Here is a 13,674-nt window from a genome sequence, read left to right as displayed (position 1 = left end):
GGGGGGGGAGGAGGCGCGGAGGCACGGGCAGGGGGGACAGAGCGACGCAGGATGGGAGACCTGGAGACGCGGGGGAGGTGCGGAGGACGGGGGCACGGAGGCAGGCGGGGGCCCCGAGACGCGGGAGAGGGCACGGCGGCACACGCGGGGGTGGGCACCGTGGCACGCAGGAGGAATACGAAAGCGCGCGCAGGGGGGGCCCGGAGGCGCGCGGGGGGCCACGCGCACGGGGCTCGGGGCCTGGCACGCCGGCCCGCACACGCAGGTTTCAGAGGCGGCTCGGGGTCCGGCCCCACGCCCTTGGGGCAGCGCCAGCTGGGGGGGGAGGGGCGGGGGGGTATTTTGGCACTAGCCACCCCCTTCTGTGCCACGCTGCGACGACCGGGGAGAAGGCGGCGGCCGCCCCCGCCCGGGAGTGCACAGCGCCGGGCGTTTGGGGCGGGCATCGAGGGACCGTCTGCCCCCCCCCAGGCCGCGCCATCTTGCACCGCTGCGGCGCCCGCTGCAGGGGGGCCCATGGGGCGCGGGGGCGGGGGGGGGAGGTGAGGCCAACGCCCGTCCTCCCTGTGGGAGCCGGACGAGTTACAGTGTAGCCGGGATCTGGCCTTTATGTAACTTGGGTCACGCTCGTTCATCCGTCCATTCATTCCCTGGCCCGATGAGCACAACCCCTTGGCAGGGCCCGACGGGAGGGCAGGGGTGTTGTGGGAGCAGGAGGGGGCACCTGCCCAAAGTAGGGCCCGGGAGGCTTTGGGGAGAGCAAGGCTCAGTGCTCCTGGCAGAGGAGTCGGCCCCTTAGGGAGAGGGTGCCAGAACGTGACCTTCTTCTTCTAAGGGGGTCCCCCTGTGTAGAAAGTACCCCAAGGTCAAAGGCATGGTCCCATCCTTCCCCTTCAGACCTTAAGGGTCCCCTGAAGGGGCAGTCCCACCCCACCACAGGCCTGTGGAGGAGAACAGGCTATCCAGAACCTTACCGGCCCTGACTGTGTGGTGGCTGCTGTAAGCCGCTTTGCCCCCAGGCCTCGGTGGAGGATGCAGAAGCCACAGCTGAAGTGGCCAGCAGAGGGCCTGGTCTGTGGCAGGTGCTCAGATCCCAGGGGCTAGGAGGGTCGGAGGCCACCGAGGGTGAGGGTGGCCGAGGGCTGTGATCTAGCAGTGTACCGAGGGAAAGGGGGCTGGGCCCCCAGCTGGGGACCTCCCTTCCCCACCCAAGAAGGTGCCCCACATAGTGGACCCCAACCAGTCCAGGGAGGCTCCTGGGGGACAGGCAGGGGAGATGTCCAGTGGCCCTAAGTAGCCTCTGTCCAGAGCCTCTGCACCACCACGGCTGGCCTCAGTGACCAAGATCAGAAGACGGTTCTCTGCACCACAGTTTGCCTGTGAACACACATGTGTGTGCACACACTCCCAACACTCGGGGGCCGCCTGTAGCAGAAGCCTCAGGTGGAGGGTGGGCCAGATCTCGGAGCTTTGGGGTTCTGGATTGTCCTCTGGGGTACAGGCAGGGCAGGAGAAGACCCGGGGGCTCCAGGTGCAACACTCCCACCCCATTTGACCATAGTGACGCCCCGGGGAACCAGGGTCCTCTGAGGTTTTACTGGAACCAGGATTCCTGCTACTCCCTGAGCATGGTGACCACTGAACTAGAGATGTCCCAGGTCCCCCCACCATTAGTCTGTTCCTTGGGTCAGGGCTTCCCATGCGAGGCCAGCCAGCAAGCGTGCACTGCTGTCCCGGCGTGGGGCGAAGGCTGGCGCTGCAATTCAGGGGACCATCTGTGTGCATGCTTCCCAGAGGCAGAGACAGGAACTGCTGTCCTTCCGGGGGCTCTCGAGCCCAAGGCCTCCAGGTCAGCGAGAGCCTGCCCCTCGGCTGGCGTGATGAGGCTGACCGGGCAGGACAAGGTACTTCAGCCCTGTGGAGGGCAGAGCCGAGCTGCCCGGGGCCGGCCAGGCTGCCGGGGACTCTTTCCTTGGCCTCCAGGCTGGAGGTCCTGTCCCCCGACCTCTGAGAAAAGACAGGTCCGGCAAAGGACCCGCATACCAGCAGGAAAACGCAACAATGTGGGGCCCTGAGTTACAGGGCCTTGCTTGTCCAGTGGCAGCAGCAGGGACAGTGAGAGAGACCAGTCCCAGTTATAGGCCAGGCAGGGGTGCGGGTGGGCAGGGGTGGACCTGCCAATCTGGGTGGTCAGCCCACCCCAGGGTTCCCGCAGGGGTGGCTTCTGCCAATCCTGGGATGGCCAAAAGTTCCTGAAAACATGCCCCCCCTCCTTCCCCTGACCTTCACAGCCAGAACAGGAGCTGGGCCTAATAAAGGGGGGGAAGGGGTGCCACATACCTGAGTGACCACTGCCCAAGGGGCTGGCCTGTCACAAGGTGCTCAGTGAGAGAAACCAGACCCATGTGAGGGACCACACTGCCCCCAATCATAGGAATATGGCGGGGGCGGGGGATGGGCAGTGCCTGCCGAGGGGCGCAGGGCCTCTTTCTGGGGTGCTGAAAGTGTTTTGCAACTAGAGGTGATGGTTGTACAACCCTGTGGATATCCTTACAAAACCCCGAATCGTGCGTTCTAAACAGTGACCTTTATGGTGTGTGAAGTATATCGCAATAAAGCTGTCCAACTTAGTAGTCAGGTAACTAATACCTTAATGTGACGTGTTAAAGAGTCAAAATCACTGAGGAGAGCCATGATGAGCAACAGCGCAATCCTGATTCTCGCGACAGCCAGAGCAGAGCCGCGCAGGGGCCTGAGGCGAGGGCAGGCCCGGGACTGTTTGCCTGTCGGCCTAGCACCCCTTCAATCCACGCCCCCAACGCGCACCCTGGTCTGCCCACGCCAGCCACTGGGGAGCCTAGGAGCCTGGCCAGCCTGCGGGTGGCAGCGTCCTTCGTGCCCCGCCCCCCAGGGACCTCTGGGCCCCTTGATTAGGCCCCTAATAAAGAGAGGGAGCCTACTGTGCATTTGGCCCAGGTCCTCACCTGAGGCTTGGGGAGAGGGTCACGTGAAGGGATGGGCCTGAGGTGGGAAAGGGGGCAGGAGGAAGCAGAGAGGACAAGAGGTTCTGGGCGGGGGCCTCGGTGAGTTTCCTGGGGCCACCCTGAGAAATGACCACGAGCTGGGGCCTTAAAACAGCAGAAATGGACTCTCACAGCTCTGGAGTCTGGCCCTGAGCTGTTGGCAGGCCTGTGCGCTGGAAAGATATAGGGGAAGTGCCTCCTGCCTCTCCCAGCTCCTGGTGGCCCAGGTGGCCCAGGTGGCCCGCGGCCCACGGCCATGTCACTCCATTCTCTGAGTCTCTCCGGTTCTCGTAAGCACCCAGCCCGTGGATTGAGGGCCCAGCCCTATCTAGTATGGCCCCATCCTGACTGTACGGCCCCATGCTAACGTGGGCACGTTGACAAAGACCCTCTCTCCAAACCAGATCCCATCGATAGGACACGGACATACCTCCTGGGGGCACCATTCATCCCGCTACAGAGGTGAAGGACACAGGGGCAGGGCCAAGGGCACAGGTCGGCGCCCGTAGAGCGCCTCCTATAAGAAGAAGACACACGAGCATTTGTGCACACGAGCGCGCCTGGATTCAGCCCACAACCCCACGCTCGGCAGCGCCCCAGGGACACTCTGCTTGCTGGGACTTCACCCCCGGGGGGGTCAGCGCACCCACACCCCAGACCTGCTGCCTGGGGGTAGGGGTGGGGGTCAGGTGCTCCTATTGTCCCCACCGGCCCGCCCCCTGTGGGGGGTGGGTGCCACTGAGAAGGGGATGAGCCTGTCTCCCCCCCGCCCAGAACTCTCCTCCACAGGCCTGCCCACCACAGCCATGCTTGGCAGGGTGACGAGGAGAGGGGGCCTGGCATTTGCTGAAGAGCCCTCAGAGAGCAGGGGGCAGCCACCAAGGGTGCCAGTGCTCAGAACCAGCCAGGCACCCCCGGAACCCCCAGGGGAACATGCCAGGACCTGGGAGGCAGCAGAGGCTCAAAGGAGCCTTGTCCGACATGTCAACATGGCTCGCTGAAGAGGAAGGGCTAATTGGTCTCACACTCCTTGGGCTCAAGGCAGGGCTGGAGGGCAGAGGGAGGGGCAGAGAGCAGGCCAGCTGGGATGACAGTGTCCCCAGAGCTGCGAGGTGGTTCCCGCTACCCCTCCAGGCCAGCTCAGCCCAGAGCAGGGGCCGGGGCTGTGGGCGCAGAGGTGTGGCCCGACTCCGGACAGAAATGAAACCAGAGGGGCCGCCAGGAGCCGGCCATCTGTCAGCTCAGGGCAGGCGCTGGTTCCAGGGGCCTGGAAACTCACATCAGGCTCCCCGCCCCTCGTGTGCGGCCCAGGCAGAGATGGACTCAGACCGGGCCCTCCCGAAGACGCCTCCCCCAGAGGGCCGGGCGGAGCAGGGCTCAACGCTGGGCCAGTCCCGCTGTGAGACCCTCCAGTGCTGCTTATTTATGTTTTCTGTTTGGTGTATGCTTTATTCGAAGCAACGTTTCCCATTCCATATATTTCTTTTTTTTAATCGAGGTGTTCATATAATATAAAACAAACCATTTTAACATGAACAATTCAGGGGCATTTAGCACTCAGTATGTGCAACCATCACTTCTATTAAGTTCTAGAACATTCTCCCCACTCCCAAACCCCAAAGCTGTTAAACATGAATTCCTCACTCCCTTCCCCTCCAGCCCTCGGCAACCACCAACGTGCTTTCTGTCTGTATGGATTTGCCAATTCTGGGGATTTTACACAAATGGAACCAGGCGCTATGTGGCCCTCTGTGACTGGCTTCTTTCCCTGGATGTAAGGTGTCGAGATCCATCCGCATCATGGTGTGCGGTTCATTCCTTTTGTGCAGAGCGGCCTTCCGCTGTAGGGACACGGACGTCGGGTGGCAGTCCGTGTGCCTGCTGGGGACCTCGGTGTAGGTGCGGATGCGCAGGTGTGCACCCCACACTGGAGCACGGAGCGCTCAGGTGTGCTGGAAAGCGTCGGGGGAAGGATGTGGAACCCTCCACCCTTGGTCCTAATTATCCCGATCAGCGTTCTTGTGAACGCTGCCAAGGAGCCGGGGACACTCCCCTGGACAGAGACGCACGCTGAAATAGCATCTCTACGAGCAAAATGCTAGGATCTGTTTGGGGTCCAGCAGCACATGGCCATTGGAAATTTCTGGAAGGTCCTCAGCTCGCCAGCCTCTTATGAAGCTGTGACACAAGGTAGCGCACAAAATGTCATATGAATTTCCCAGTGATGTGTGAGCGACTCTCACACCAAGAAGGCAGATCTCAGCGCCGCGTCCACGCTGCAACCCGCACAGAGAAAGTGGTGGGCAGGGCCAGGAACAGGCTGCACCCCAGGGTCTGCCCTGGTATTGGGCCATGGCACCGTTTGTGAAAAACAGTGGACGTGAGGGGTCTCCGGGCAGGACAGAGCTGGGAGGGGCTCTCGGGTACATCAGTCTCTGGTGTCCCCGTTCTCAACCTGGCGACTGTCCTCCAAGGGGCCTCCCCAGCCAGAGAGGCCAGCCCCGCCCGGGGTCACACAGCCCTGCTCCCCGAGACTGCGGGAGGCAGCGTGGCCTGACAGACCGGCCTCTCCTCCCCCTCACCTTTATGGCCAGCCCTGACGCGGCTCCCTGGCCCCCTACAGCGACCCGGGGACAAAGGACAGCTGCCCAGCCCGGCTGCTCACTGGATGCGGTCCCATTGTCCAGGGGCTTCTGGTGGCTTCTCGGACATGCTGGCCGGCCTGCACATCCTGGGTGACCCTGGCTGGCCCGGCCAGCCCTCTCTTGCCCACCACCCTCACCCTGTAAGGCCAGCGGGCAGGGTGGGCCCTAATGCAACAGACAGAAACTCCTCTTGCCCCCCAGTGCTGGCCACTCTCCCCACCCCCACCCTGGGCTTGGGGAGGCCGGGCGCTGCTGACAGTCCGTCTGCCCGGCCCGGCGTGGATGTGCCAAGTGCCAGTGAGCCCCTGGGGGAGGCAGGCCAGTGCCAGGCTGGAGTGCCCGGGAGGGGCAGGGGCTGGGGAGGACAGGTGCAGCCCAAGCTGTAAATAGGCCCAGTGGCTGCAGGTATAAAAGCTGGAGCTCCCACAGACTATCAGCACCCCCAGCCTGACCTGCCTCCCCAGAGCCCTCGAGCGAAACCAGGCAGAGGTGAGCCTTGCCCAGGGAGGGGTGGTATGGGCTCTGGGCCCAGCCAGAGCTGCCCATGCTGCATGGCCAAAGCTTGTGGCCTCATTCTCATCCGTAGGCAAGCGGAGGCCCAAGGGGCTGAGGAGACCCCAGGGAGGTCCAGGGGAGGCAGGAGGAGGCGGCGGAAGGGGAGGGGCAGCCCCAAGGGAGCCCCAGTCTTAGAGGCAGCCGTGTGCGCCTGTGTCTGCAGGGGTGGGCATGTGAGCACGCACGTGCTTATGTGGGCCTCTGAGAAAGTGCTAGGGTTTGGGGGAGCAGGGTGCCTCTCCTGCTCACTGACCTCAGGGCCCCAGGTGCTGACTGGGGGGCCAGGGAGCCTGGCCGGGCAGGGGGTCCGAGGCCAACAGACCCACTGACTCCGGCGGGCACACGAAGTCAGCTCTGGACCCCTGGGACCCAGTCCCCGTCTGCTGGGGCCCCTGCCTCTGTCAGCTCCCCCCACCAGCCCGCCAGCCCATGCAGCAATTTTTCTCGTATCGGCATCTGAACTTGGGGACTCACTGGCAGATGCTAGAAGCAGAACACAGCCCCCAGGAGGGCTACGCAGGCGGTCCACGGTGGTCTGGGGTGGGGCGAAGCCCCTGCCAGCCTTGGGAGGGCATTCCGGGCACAGCAATACCCGGGACAGGTGGGGGTCTGGGGGGTCTTAGCCAGGTTTGAGAGCTCAGTCCTGCTTTGGCTGTGGAAGGCAGCAAGGCGGGAGGAGGGAGGGGTCCCGTCCGAGGAGGACAAAGTGGGAGCAGCCCAGGAGGCTGGGCCGGGGGGCGCAGGGCACCAGAGGGCTGGCTTCATGTGGTGCCCGCAGTCCCCACCCCCCGGCTCTGGTGAGACACGTCGGCTTCCCTCTGGGGGTGAGAGACGCCATCCCAGGCCCTGGATCAGGGCTATAAATAAACCACCAGCAGCCCGAGGCCCCAGGTCCTGCCCCCGCACCAGCTCCGATCTCAGGCTCCCCTGCCTTCCTGTGGGGGGTACCTCCCGAGAGCAGTGGGGTAGGACTGGGTGGGGAACAGACACAGCCCAGGGCGCCCAGCGTGCTCTGCAGACGGGATGTCGACCCCAGGCTCTGCCAGACCTGGCCTGGAAATTGGCCCAGCCCCTTCTTCATAAAGCGTGGGACACTGGCTCTGATGGGGCCCCAAGGGGCAGGCGGGACAACCCCTCCTTCCAGAATGGAGTTCTGAGATTCTGGCATGGGAGAGGGGAACAGGGGCTCAGCTGGTCTGTCCTGGCTCCCCGCTCACCACCCCCACCCCGCCTCCCAGGCCGGCCCCCCAGGAGCCGGCTTTTGGGCATGATGCACGGGGGACCCAGCTCAGGCCCCATAGCCCCTTCCCCAGTATCTCCCTTCCCTGCCGGCTCCTCACAAGACCCTGAGAAGGGGCAGGATGGGCAGGGATCTCCCCATTTCACAGAACAGCTGTGGGGCACGGCCAGGGTCAGGAAGGAGGTCACGGTCCCGGGGCTCTATCCAGCACTCCCTGCACCCCCAGGCTGCCAGGCTTGAGCTGCAACCTTTGACCCGTGGCTTCTCTTTCGGGAGGAGAGGAGACTCCCCTGGCCACTGCCCAGCTCCACTCAGGATGCACGGGCCACTGGGCTGCCCTTCCTGGACATGGGAGTATGTTCCAGAACGTTCTGCCAGCCCGTGAACTTTTGAGAGGGCCAAGGAGCCTCTGAAATAGCTGTTTTGCCACCAGCCCCAGAACCCAACCCCCCCTGGGGACAGCAACCCGAGAGCCCAGCAGGTCACAAGGCACCGCCTCGAGGGCCACAGGACAGCCCGGTCCCCCCCTGCCGGCCCCTCAGCCTGTGACCAGACCCCCACCCTCCTGGCTGGACTCCTGGCCTGCCTCGGTGGCTCCTGTTTGCCACGGACTCTCTCTGAACTGAGGACAGTGACACGCACACGTCCACAGGGCCTGCAGGCAGATGACTGGAAAGGGGGCAGTGGCCCTCCCTGCTCAGAGCAGCTGGGCATTGCTCAATGCAGAGCCAACTCGCTGCAGGCAGTGAGCGGCCTGCCGGGAGGCCCGAGGCCTGCTGGTCTGGGGTCTGGGAGAGCGAGGCCCAGGAGTCAGGGCGGAAGGAGGTGGGGCTTCGGGTAAGCAAGGCGGCTTCCCGGAGGAGGCAGCTATGAGATGGGCCTGGAAGGACAGAGGGCAGTTCCCTGGTGGCGTTGAAGGGTCAGAGGGCGGCCACCACCTCTTCCAAGCAGAGTGAAGGACCCCGAGCTCATCACTTGCTGTCTGGGGGCCTCAGCCTCTTCTGTGAGATGGGAGTGGTACTCAAGGTGGCCAGCCGGCAAGAGGTGGGGTCTCAGGCGCATCTTCCCCCAGGGCCCTGGACACAGGAGTGTCTGCGAGGCCAGGCACCCCAAGGGCCTCTGCACCCTGGAGACCCTGCTCGGGAGGCGGGAGTTGGTGCCTTGTGGGGACTGTGTCTGTTAGAGTTAGGGTTGGGGGAGGGGGAGGGATAGGCAGAGGGCCCCCGCGCCGCCTGTGCGCGCCCACCGAGCTGCTCCTGTCCGCCGCAGAGCCAGGATGGATGAGGACTTCTCCTCGCAGATGAAGAAGATGGCCTTGGCTATGGGCACGTCCCTGTCGGACAAGGACATAGAGATGCTGCCCACAGACATGAGGCATCACGGTATGTAGCACACCCCTCGTCCCCAGCATGGCCTCCCTGCCCCAGGCCCGGCCCAGCCATGGCCAAGGAAGCAGTGGACACGGGAGCCCATCTGTGGGCTCCCCCTGCCCCGGGCTGAGCGGCGCGGGACACGTGGGGTGGGGGGGGGAAGAGCAGGCCACGGCAGCCCCCGCCCCAGGGCAGACGCCTGCCTCCGCCCCCGTGACCTGTGTCTGGCTGTCCCAGGCTCCTTCAACTACCTCAAGTTCCTGGAGTACATGCAGCAGTTCCAGGCCTCGGGGCAGCTGGACAGCGCCATCCGCCAGGCCTTCCAGACCCTGGACAAGGACAAGAGTGGTTTCATCGAGTGGAATGAGATCAAGTAATGGCCAGCGGCTGGGGATCGGGGTCCTGCGCCCGGGGCCTGGGGCCCAGTCCACGACAACCAGGCCCACCTCAGCAGAAGACCGGGTGCCCCTCCCTCCCCGGTGGGCCCCAGCCGGCCTCTCGGGAGGTGGGGCCGCCCCGAAACAGTCCAGGTCCACAGCACTGGGGCCAGGCCCAGAGACCCCTCTCCAGCAGGGCCTCAGTTTCCCTACCTGTAAAATGGGGAGTGAGCACCTTGCAAACCACTGGGCACCAGCCGGACACCCCTCGGCTCTGACCAGAGCCCACCCCTGGCCCCAGGTACATCCTAACCACCGTTCCCAGCAGCGGGCCCACCGCCCCGCTGACAGACGAGGAGGCAGAAGCCATGATCCAGGCGGCCGACACGGATGGGGACGGGAGGATTGACTTTGAAGGTGGGTGCGCACAGACAGCGGGGCCAGAGGTCCCTCTCGGGTCTTCCCAGCCCGCCCCTGCGGGACCCCACGGCACCGTTAAGTGCCCATCTGGGCACAACACTGAGTAGGCTCCCCGACCCCAGGCACAAAGTTCACAGCCGTCTCGGCTGGGTAACCGTCCCCCCCCGCCCAGGACATGGGAAGGCAAGTGTTGGGGGTGCTGAGCGGGAGGCCGGCAGGGGGCCGCTGCAGGTTTCTGAGTCGGGGAGAGGTGGGTGGAGAAGGCCGGGCGGGGGGCTCGGCTGGACGGGAGCAGAGGTCTGAGGCGCCCTGGACGGAGGGAGTGGTCTGAGGTGGGGAGGGAGGTTTGAAGATAGGAACCAGGGCCTGAGGCCCTTCATGGCCACCCTGGGGTCCAGAAATATGTTTCCTATTCTAGAATTTTCTGAATTGATCAAAAAGGAGAAAGTGCCAAAGAAGAAGTAGTGTACACCCAGCCCCGGGCCAGGGGAGGGTACCCCACGCGGCATCGTGGGACATCTGCGTGGCCGACCAAGGAGGCCATGGGGGGTGGACACAGCACGTGCCAGGAAAATGGAAGAACGGCGTCATTAAATGAACAATGCAGCCCGAGTGTTTCTTGGGGGCGGTGTGTGAGCGGGGGTGGGGGTGCACGGGGGGAAATGGGAGGCGAGGCGGGTGGATGCATCCAGCCCCTGCTCCCTCTGCCTCCCCCTTGTCCCCACGTCATGGGGGGCACCTGCCGAGGGGGTCCCCCCGCCGGCTCTCGCCCCTCCCCGCACAGTGCTCTCTGTGCCTAGACCCCTGCAGGACCCCCTTCCCCAGCCGGGTCTGCTAGGCTGCCCTGGGCTCACGCAGCAGCCACGTGAACACAGAGCGGGAATACCTGCGACCCCGGGGCGCAGCCAGGGGAGCCCTGGCATGTGCCCTGGGCCGTGCACTCCGGGTCAGTCCTCTGCCTGCCTGCCTTCTCCCTCCTCCTCCTGACGCCCCACTGCTCCCCCCGCGCCTGCCCTCCTGGGGGGCTCCCATCCCGTGGTTTAAGTACCATGTGTGGGCCAGGGCCCCCGTCCCCCCCTCTCTCCCATGCTCCCAACTCCTATGCCCATCTGGGCTCCTTGACACCCCGTTTCATGTGGAAAAGGCATCTCAAACTTAGAGCGCGAGGCTGAGCTCCGATTCAGTGAAGTCCGGCCACCTGCCCCTTCCTATCTGCTAGCGCCGCATCACCCCTGGGGCCGATCCGGCTAGGAGCCTTGCGGCCACATGCACACTGCTGGCGGTACTGCCCCTCCATCCTGGGGACTGGTCCCGGGGAGAGCCCTGGGCCCCCTTCCCAGCCCCCATGTCCGCAAGTGGGGGGCAAGTGTCACTCGTGGTGGGAGTGGGTTTCCTCTTCCAGCTGCTCTGGGGGACCCTACAGCCTCTAGGAATGAGGGGCCAAGGGGGCCGGACCACACAGAAGTGAAGGCGCTGCCCCTCCCAAGCTCCCTCGCTGGGCCATGGCAGGAGTGAGGCCCATGTCACATATCACCCTGCCCCCTCTCCTCGCCTTTGTGGGAAATCTCAGTGGCCCCGCCCTCAGAAATCACCCAGGGCCCCCCTCCCTGCCGCCATCCTGGCCGCCACCCCCTCTTGCCTGGGTGACCACCTTAGCTCCGGGATTGGCCTCGCTGCCTCTACCCTCTGACAGTCAGTTCTCAAAACAGCAGCACAGAGGTCCTTTAAAAATAGAAGTCAGATCTGGGGCGCCCGGATGGCTCAGTCAGTGGGGCATGTGACTCTTGATCTCGAGGTTGTGAGTTCAAGCCCTACGGTGGGCACAGAGCTTACTAAAAAAAAAAAAAGTCCAATCCATCACTCCACTCAGAACCCTCTAGAGGCTCCCCTGTCAAGCCACGTCCTTGGAACACCCACATGTCTTGCTCCCCGCCAGACCCTGACTTCAGCCACATTGCTCCCTCTCTGCCCCTTTTGCACGGCTGTTCCTGCCTGACATGCTCTTCCCTAGATTTATATCTGCGTGACTAACTCCCTTGTCTCCTTCAAAGTTTCTTCAAATGCCACATCCCAAAGAAATCAATCCTAACCCACCCTATTGCATATCACACTTGCCCTCGCCACATGTTCCACATCTCCTTGCCCTGGTATCTTTGCTCATGGTACTCACCATCCCCTAATATACTATAATATTCATTTATTTATAATGTTTATTATGAGCAAAAAAAGCGTCAAGGACATGGGGTCTGAGATCCCAGGGAAGAAAGGCTTTGAGAGATGAGCCTGAGGTTGTCACAGGTTTCCCATCAGGTGTTGGGTAACTGTGGCCAAGAGGCTGAGAGCTGAGGAGGGCACCCAGCGGCCTCCTGGGTGTTTGGCATCTGCCAGGGAGGAGGAGGAGGGGCTTGGCTTGGGGCTCTAAGGGGTTAGAAGTGAGGAGCGAGGACAGGAGAACCAAGCCAGTCCTCACAGAGACTGGAGTCTGGCCTCAGCTAGCCCAATCCCTCCCCTCACTGCCCCTCAGAGCAGAAGAAATCCCTCTGGACCAGGGGCCAAATATAGCTCAGTGCAGGCCAGATTTGGCCATGCCCATTTATTTGCATTTTATCTGTGGCTGTTTTCAAGTTATGCTTAACTGGAGTGCCATGGAAAGCCTGAAAGTAAAAATAATCGCAGAGAGAGATACCACACAAACACTATGGTGAGAAAGCTGGTACAGCTACTACTATCCGATGAAAGAGGCCATAAAGGCAAGAGGTACTGCTAGACAAAGAAGGCCACTTCATGAAGATGAAGGGTCAGTTCACTAGGAAAACACACAGTTCCAAATGTGTACGCACCCACTAACATAGCCTCAGAATTCGTAAAGCAAAAACGAGCCAACGAGAATGAGAAAGAGACAATGCACAATCGCAGTGGCAGATTTTAGCATTCCTCTTGGGAACCGACAGAGCAAAGAGGAAAAAAATCAGTCAGGATACAGAAGACTAGAAACACAATGAATTAACTCAACCCAAATGATAAAGATCAGCTCTGCTTCCAACAACTGCATTCTCTTTAAATCAACAAATAGAGCGTTTACCAAAATTGACCACATGCTGGCCATAAAGCAAATCTCAATTGAATCAGAGAGTTAAAATAACATAGAATGTATTTTCTGACCATAGGTAAGCCAAACTAGAAACCATAAACCAAAAAGATAAGAAAAGCAATGCAGTGCAAAACCACCCACAGTTCACAGAAACCACCATGGAAATTAGAAAATATTTTGAGTAACGAAACTACAATATACCGAAGCCTCGCATTGCTTGGAGGAAAATTCAGTGTTTGCTGCATGGACTTGGAAGGGCAAGGCCGACCATCAACAGTCTAAGAACACTTCCTGAGAAGTCAGAGAAAGAAAAGAAAACACAATTTAAAGGAGAGGGAGGGAAGTAGAGGAATTCTGAAAGGTCAAGGCCAGTGATCCCTGGCCTGCCCCCTGCTGAAGCGCACACCCCACAGGGCAGTCTGTCTGTCTGTTTGACCAGAGAGGCTCTGCCCAGCACAGATCCAACAGGAATTTCAAGGATTTGTTTGGGCTTGTCTCCCAAAAGGGTGGTGGGTCAGAAGCAGGTTCTGTCAAAGGCCATGAGTGCCATGGGCGGGTGGCCTTGGGGAGGGGGTCCAGGTGGGGTGGCCCCAGAGATCCCCCAGACGCCCCTATAACCCACAGCCATCCAGGGAAGGGGCCGTGCCAGAAACTAAGGGTGTCCCCGCCATCCTGCCCACAGGGGGCTTCGGGGTGCTCCTGCTGGGTGGCGGCCAGTCCTGCCTGGGCTGGGAAGTCAGGCCCGCCTCTGGTGGGAGCATCACCTCTGCCCGTCTCCACAGGTTTCCTGGCTTCCCTGCCTGCCCCGCTCTCTGGACATCTGTCTTCCCATGTGCTGAATACCTTACTTGCAAAAATACATAGTTTAGTAATTTACAGCCGCTTCCCCCTGGCAACTCCTACTAACAGCTTCAGACAAAATACCTTTTCTGGTGGGCGGAGGGAGGTCAGAG

General features: G+C 62.0%; 1 protein-coding gene across 1 annotated transcript in view; it reads left to right on the top strand.

Annotated features, from left to right (window-relative positions):
- Window positions 1-10,173, top strand: part of PVALEF (parvalbumin like EF-hand containing) — an 11,337-nt gene extending 1,164 nt beyond the window's left edge. The window contains exons 2-5 of the mRNA XM_025859713.2: window positions 8,733-8,845; window positions 9,071-9,206; window positions 9,512-9,627; window positions 10,049-10,173. Of these exons, the coding sequence (XP_025715498.1) occupies window positions 8,740-8,845; window positions 9,071-9,206; window positions 9,512-9,627; window positions 10,049-10,095 (405 nt within the window). The 5' untranslated portion in view covers window positions 8,733-8,739 and the 3' untranslated portion in view covers window positions 10,096-10,173. The remainder of the gene's footprint in view (window positions 1-8,732; window positions 8,846-9,070; window positions 9,207-9,511; window positions 9,628-10,048) is intronic.
- Window positions 10,174-13,674: the final 3,501 nt, after the last annotated feature.

The sequence above is a fragment of the Callorhinus ursinus genome, unplaced genomic scaffold, assembly GCF_003265705.2.
Source record: "Callorhinus ursinus isolate GAN/ISIS: 27379988/994484 unplaced genomic scaffold, GSC_fseal_2.0 scaffold68, whole genome shotgun sequence".
Lineage (NCBI taxonomy): Eukaryota > Metazoa > Chordata > Mammalia > Carnivora > Otariidae > Callorhinus > Callorhinus ursinus.
The sequence above is the reverse complement of the archived record's forward strand: the minus strand, read 5'-3'. Positions and strand labels throughout refer to the sequence as shown.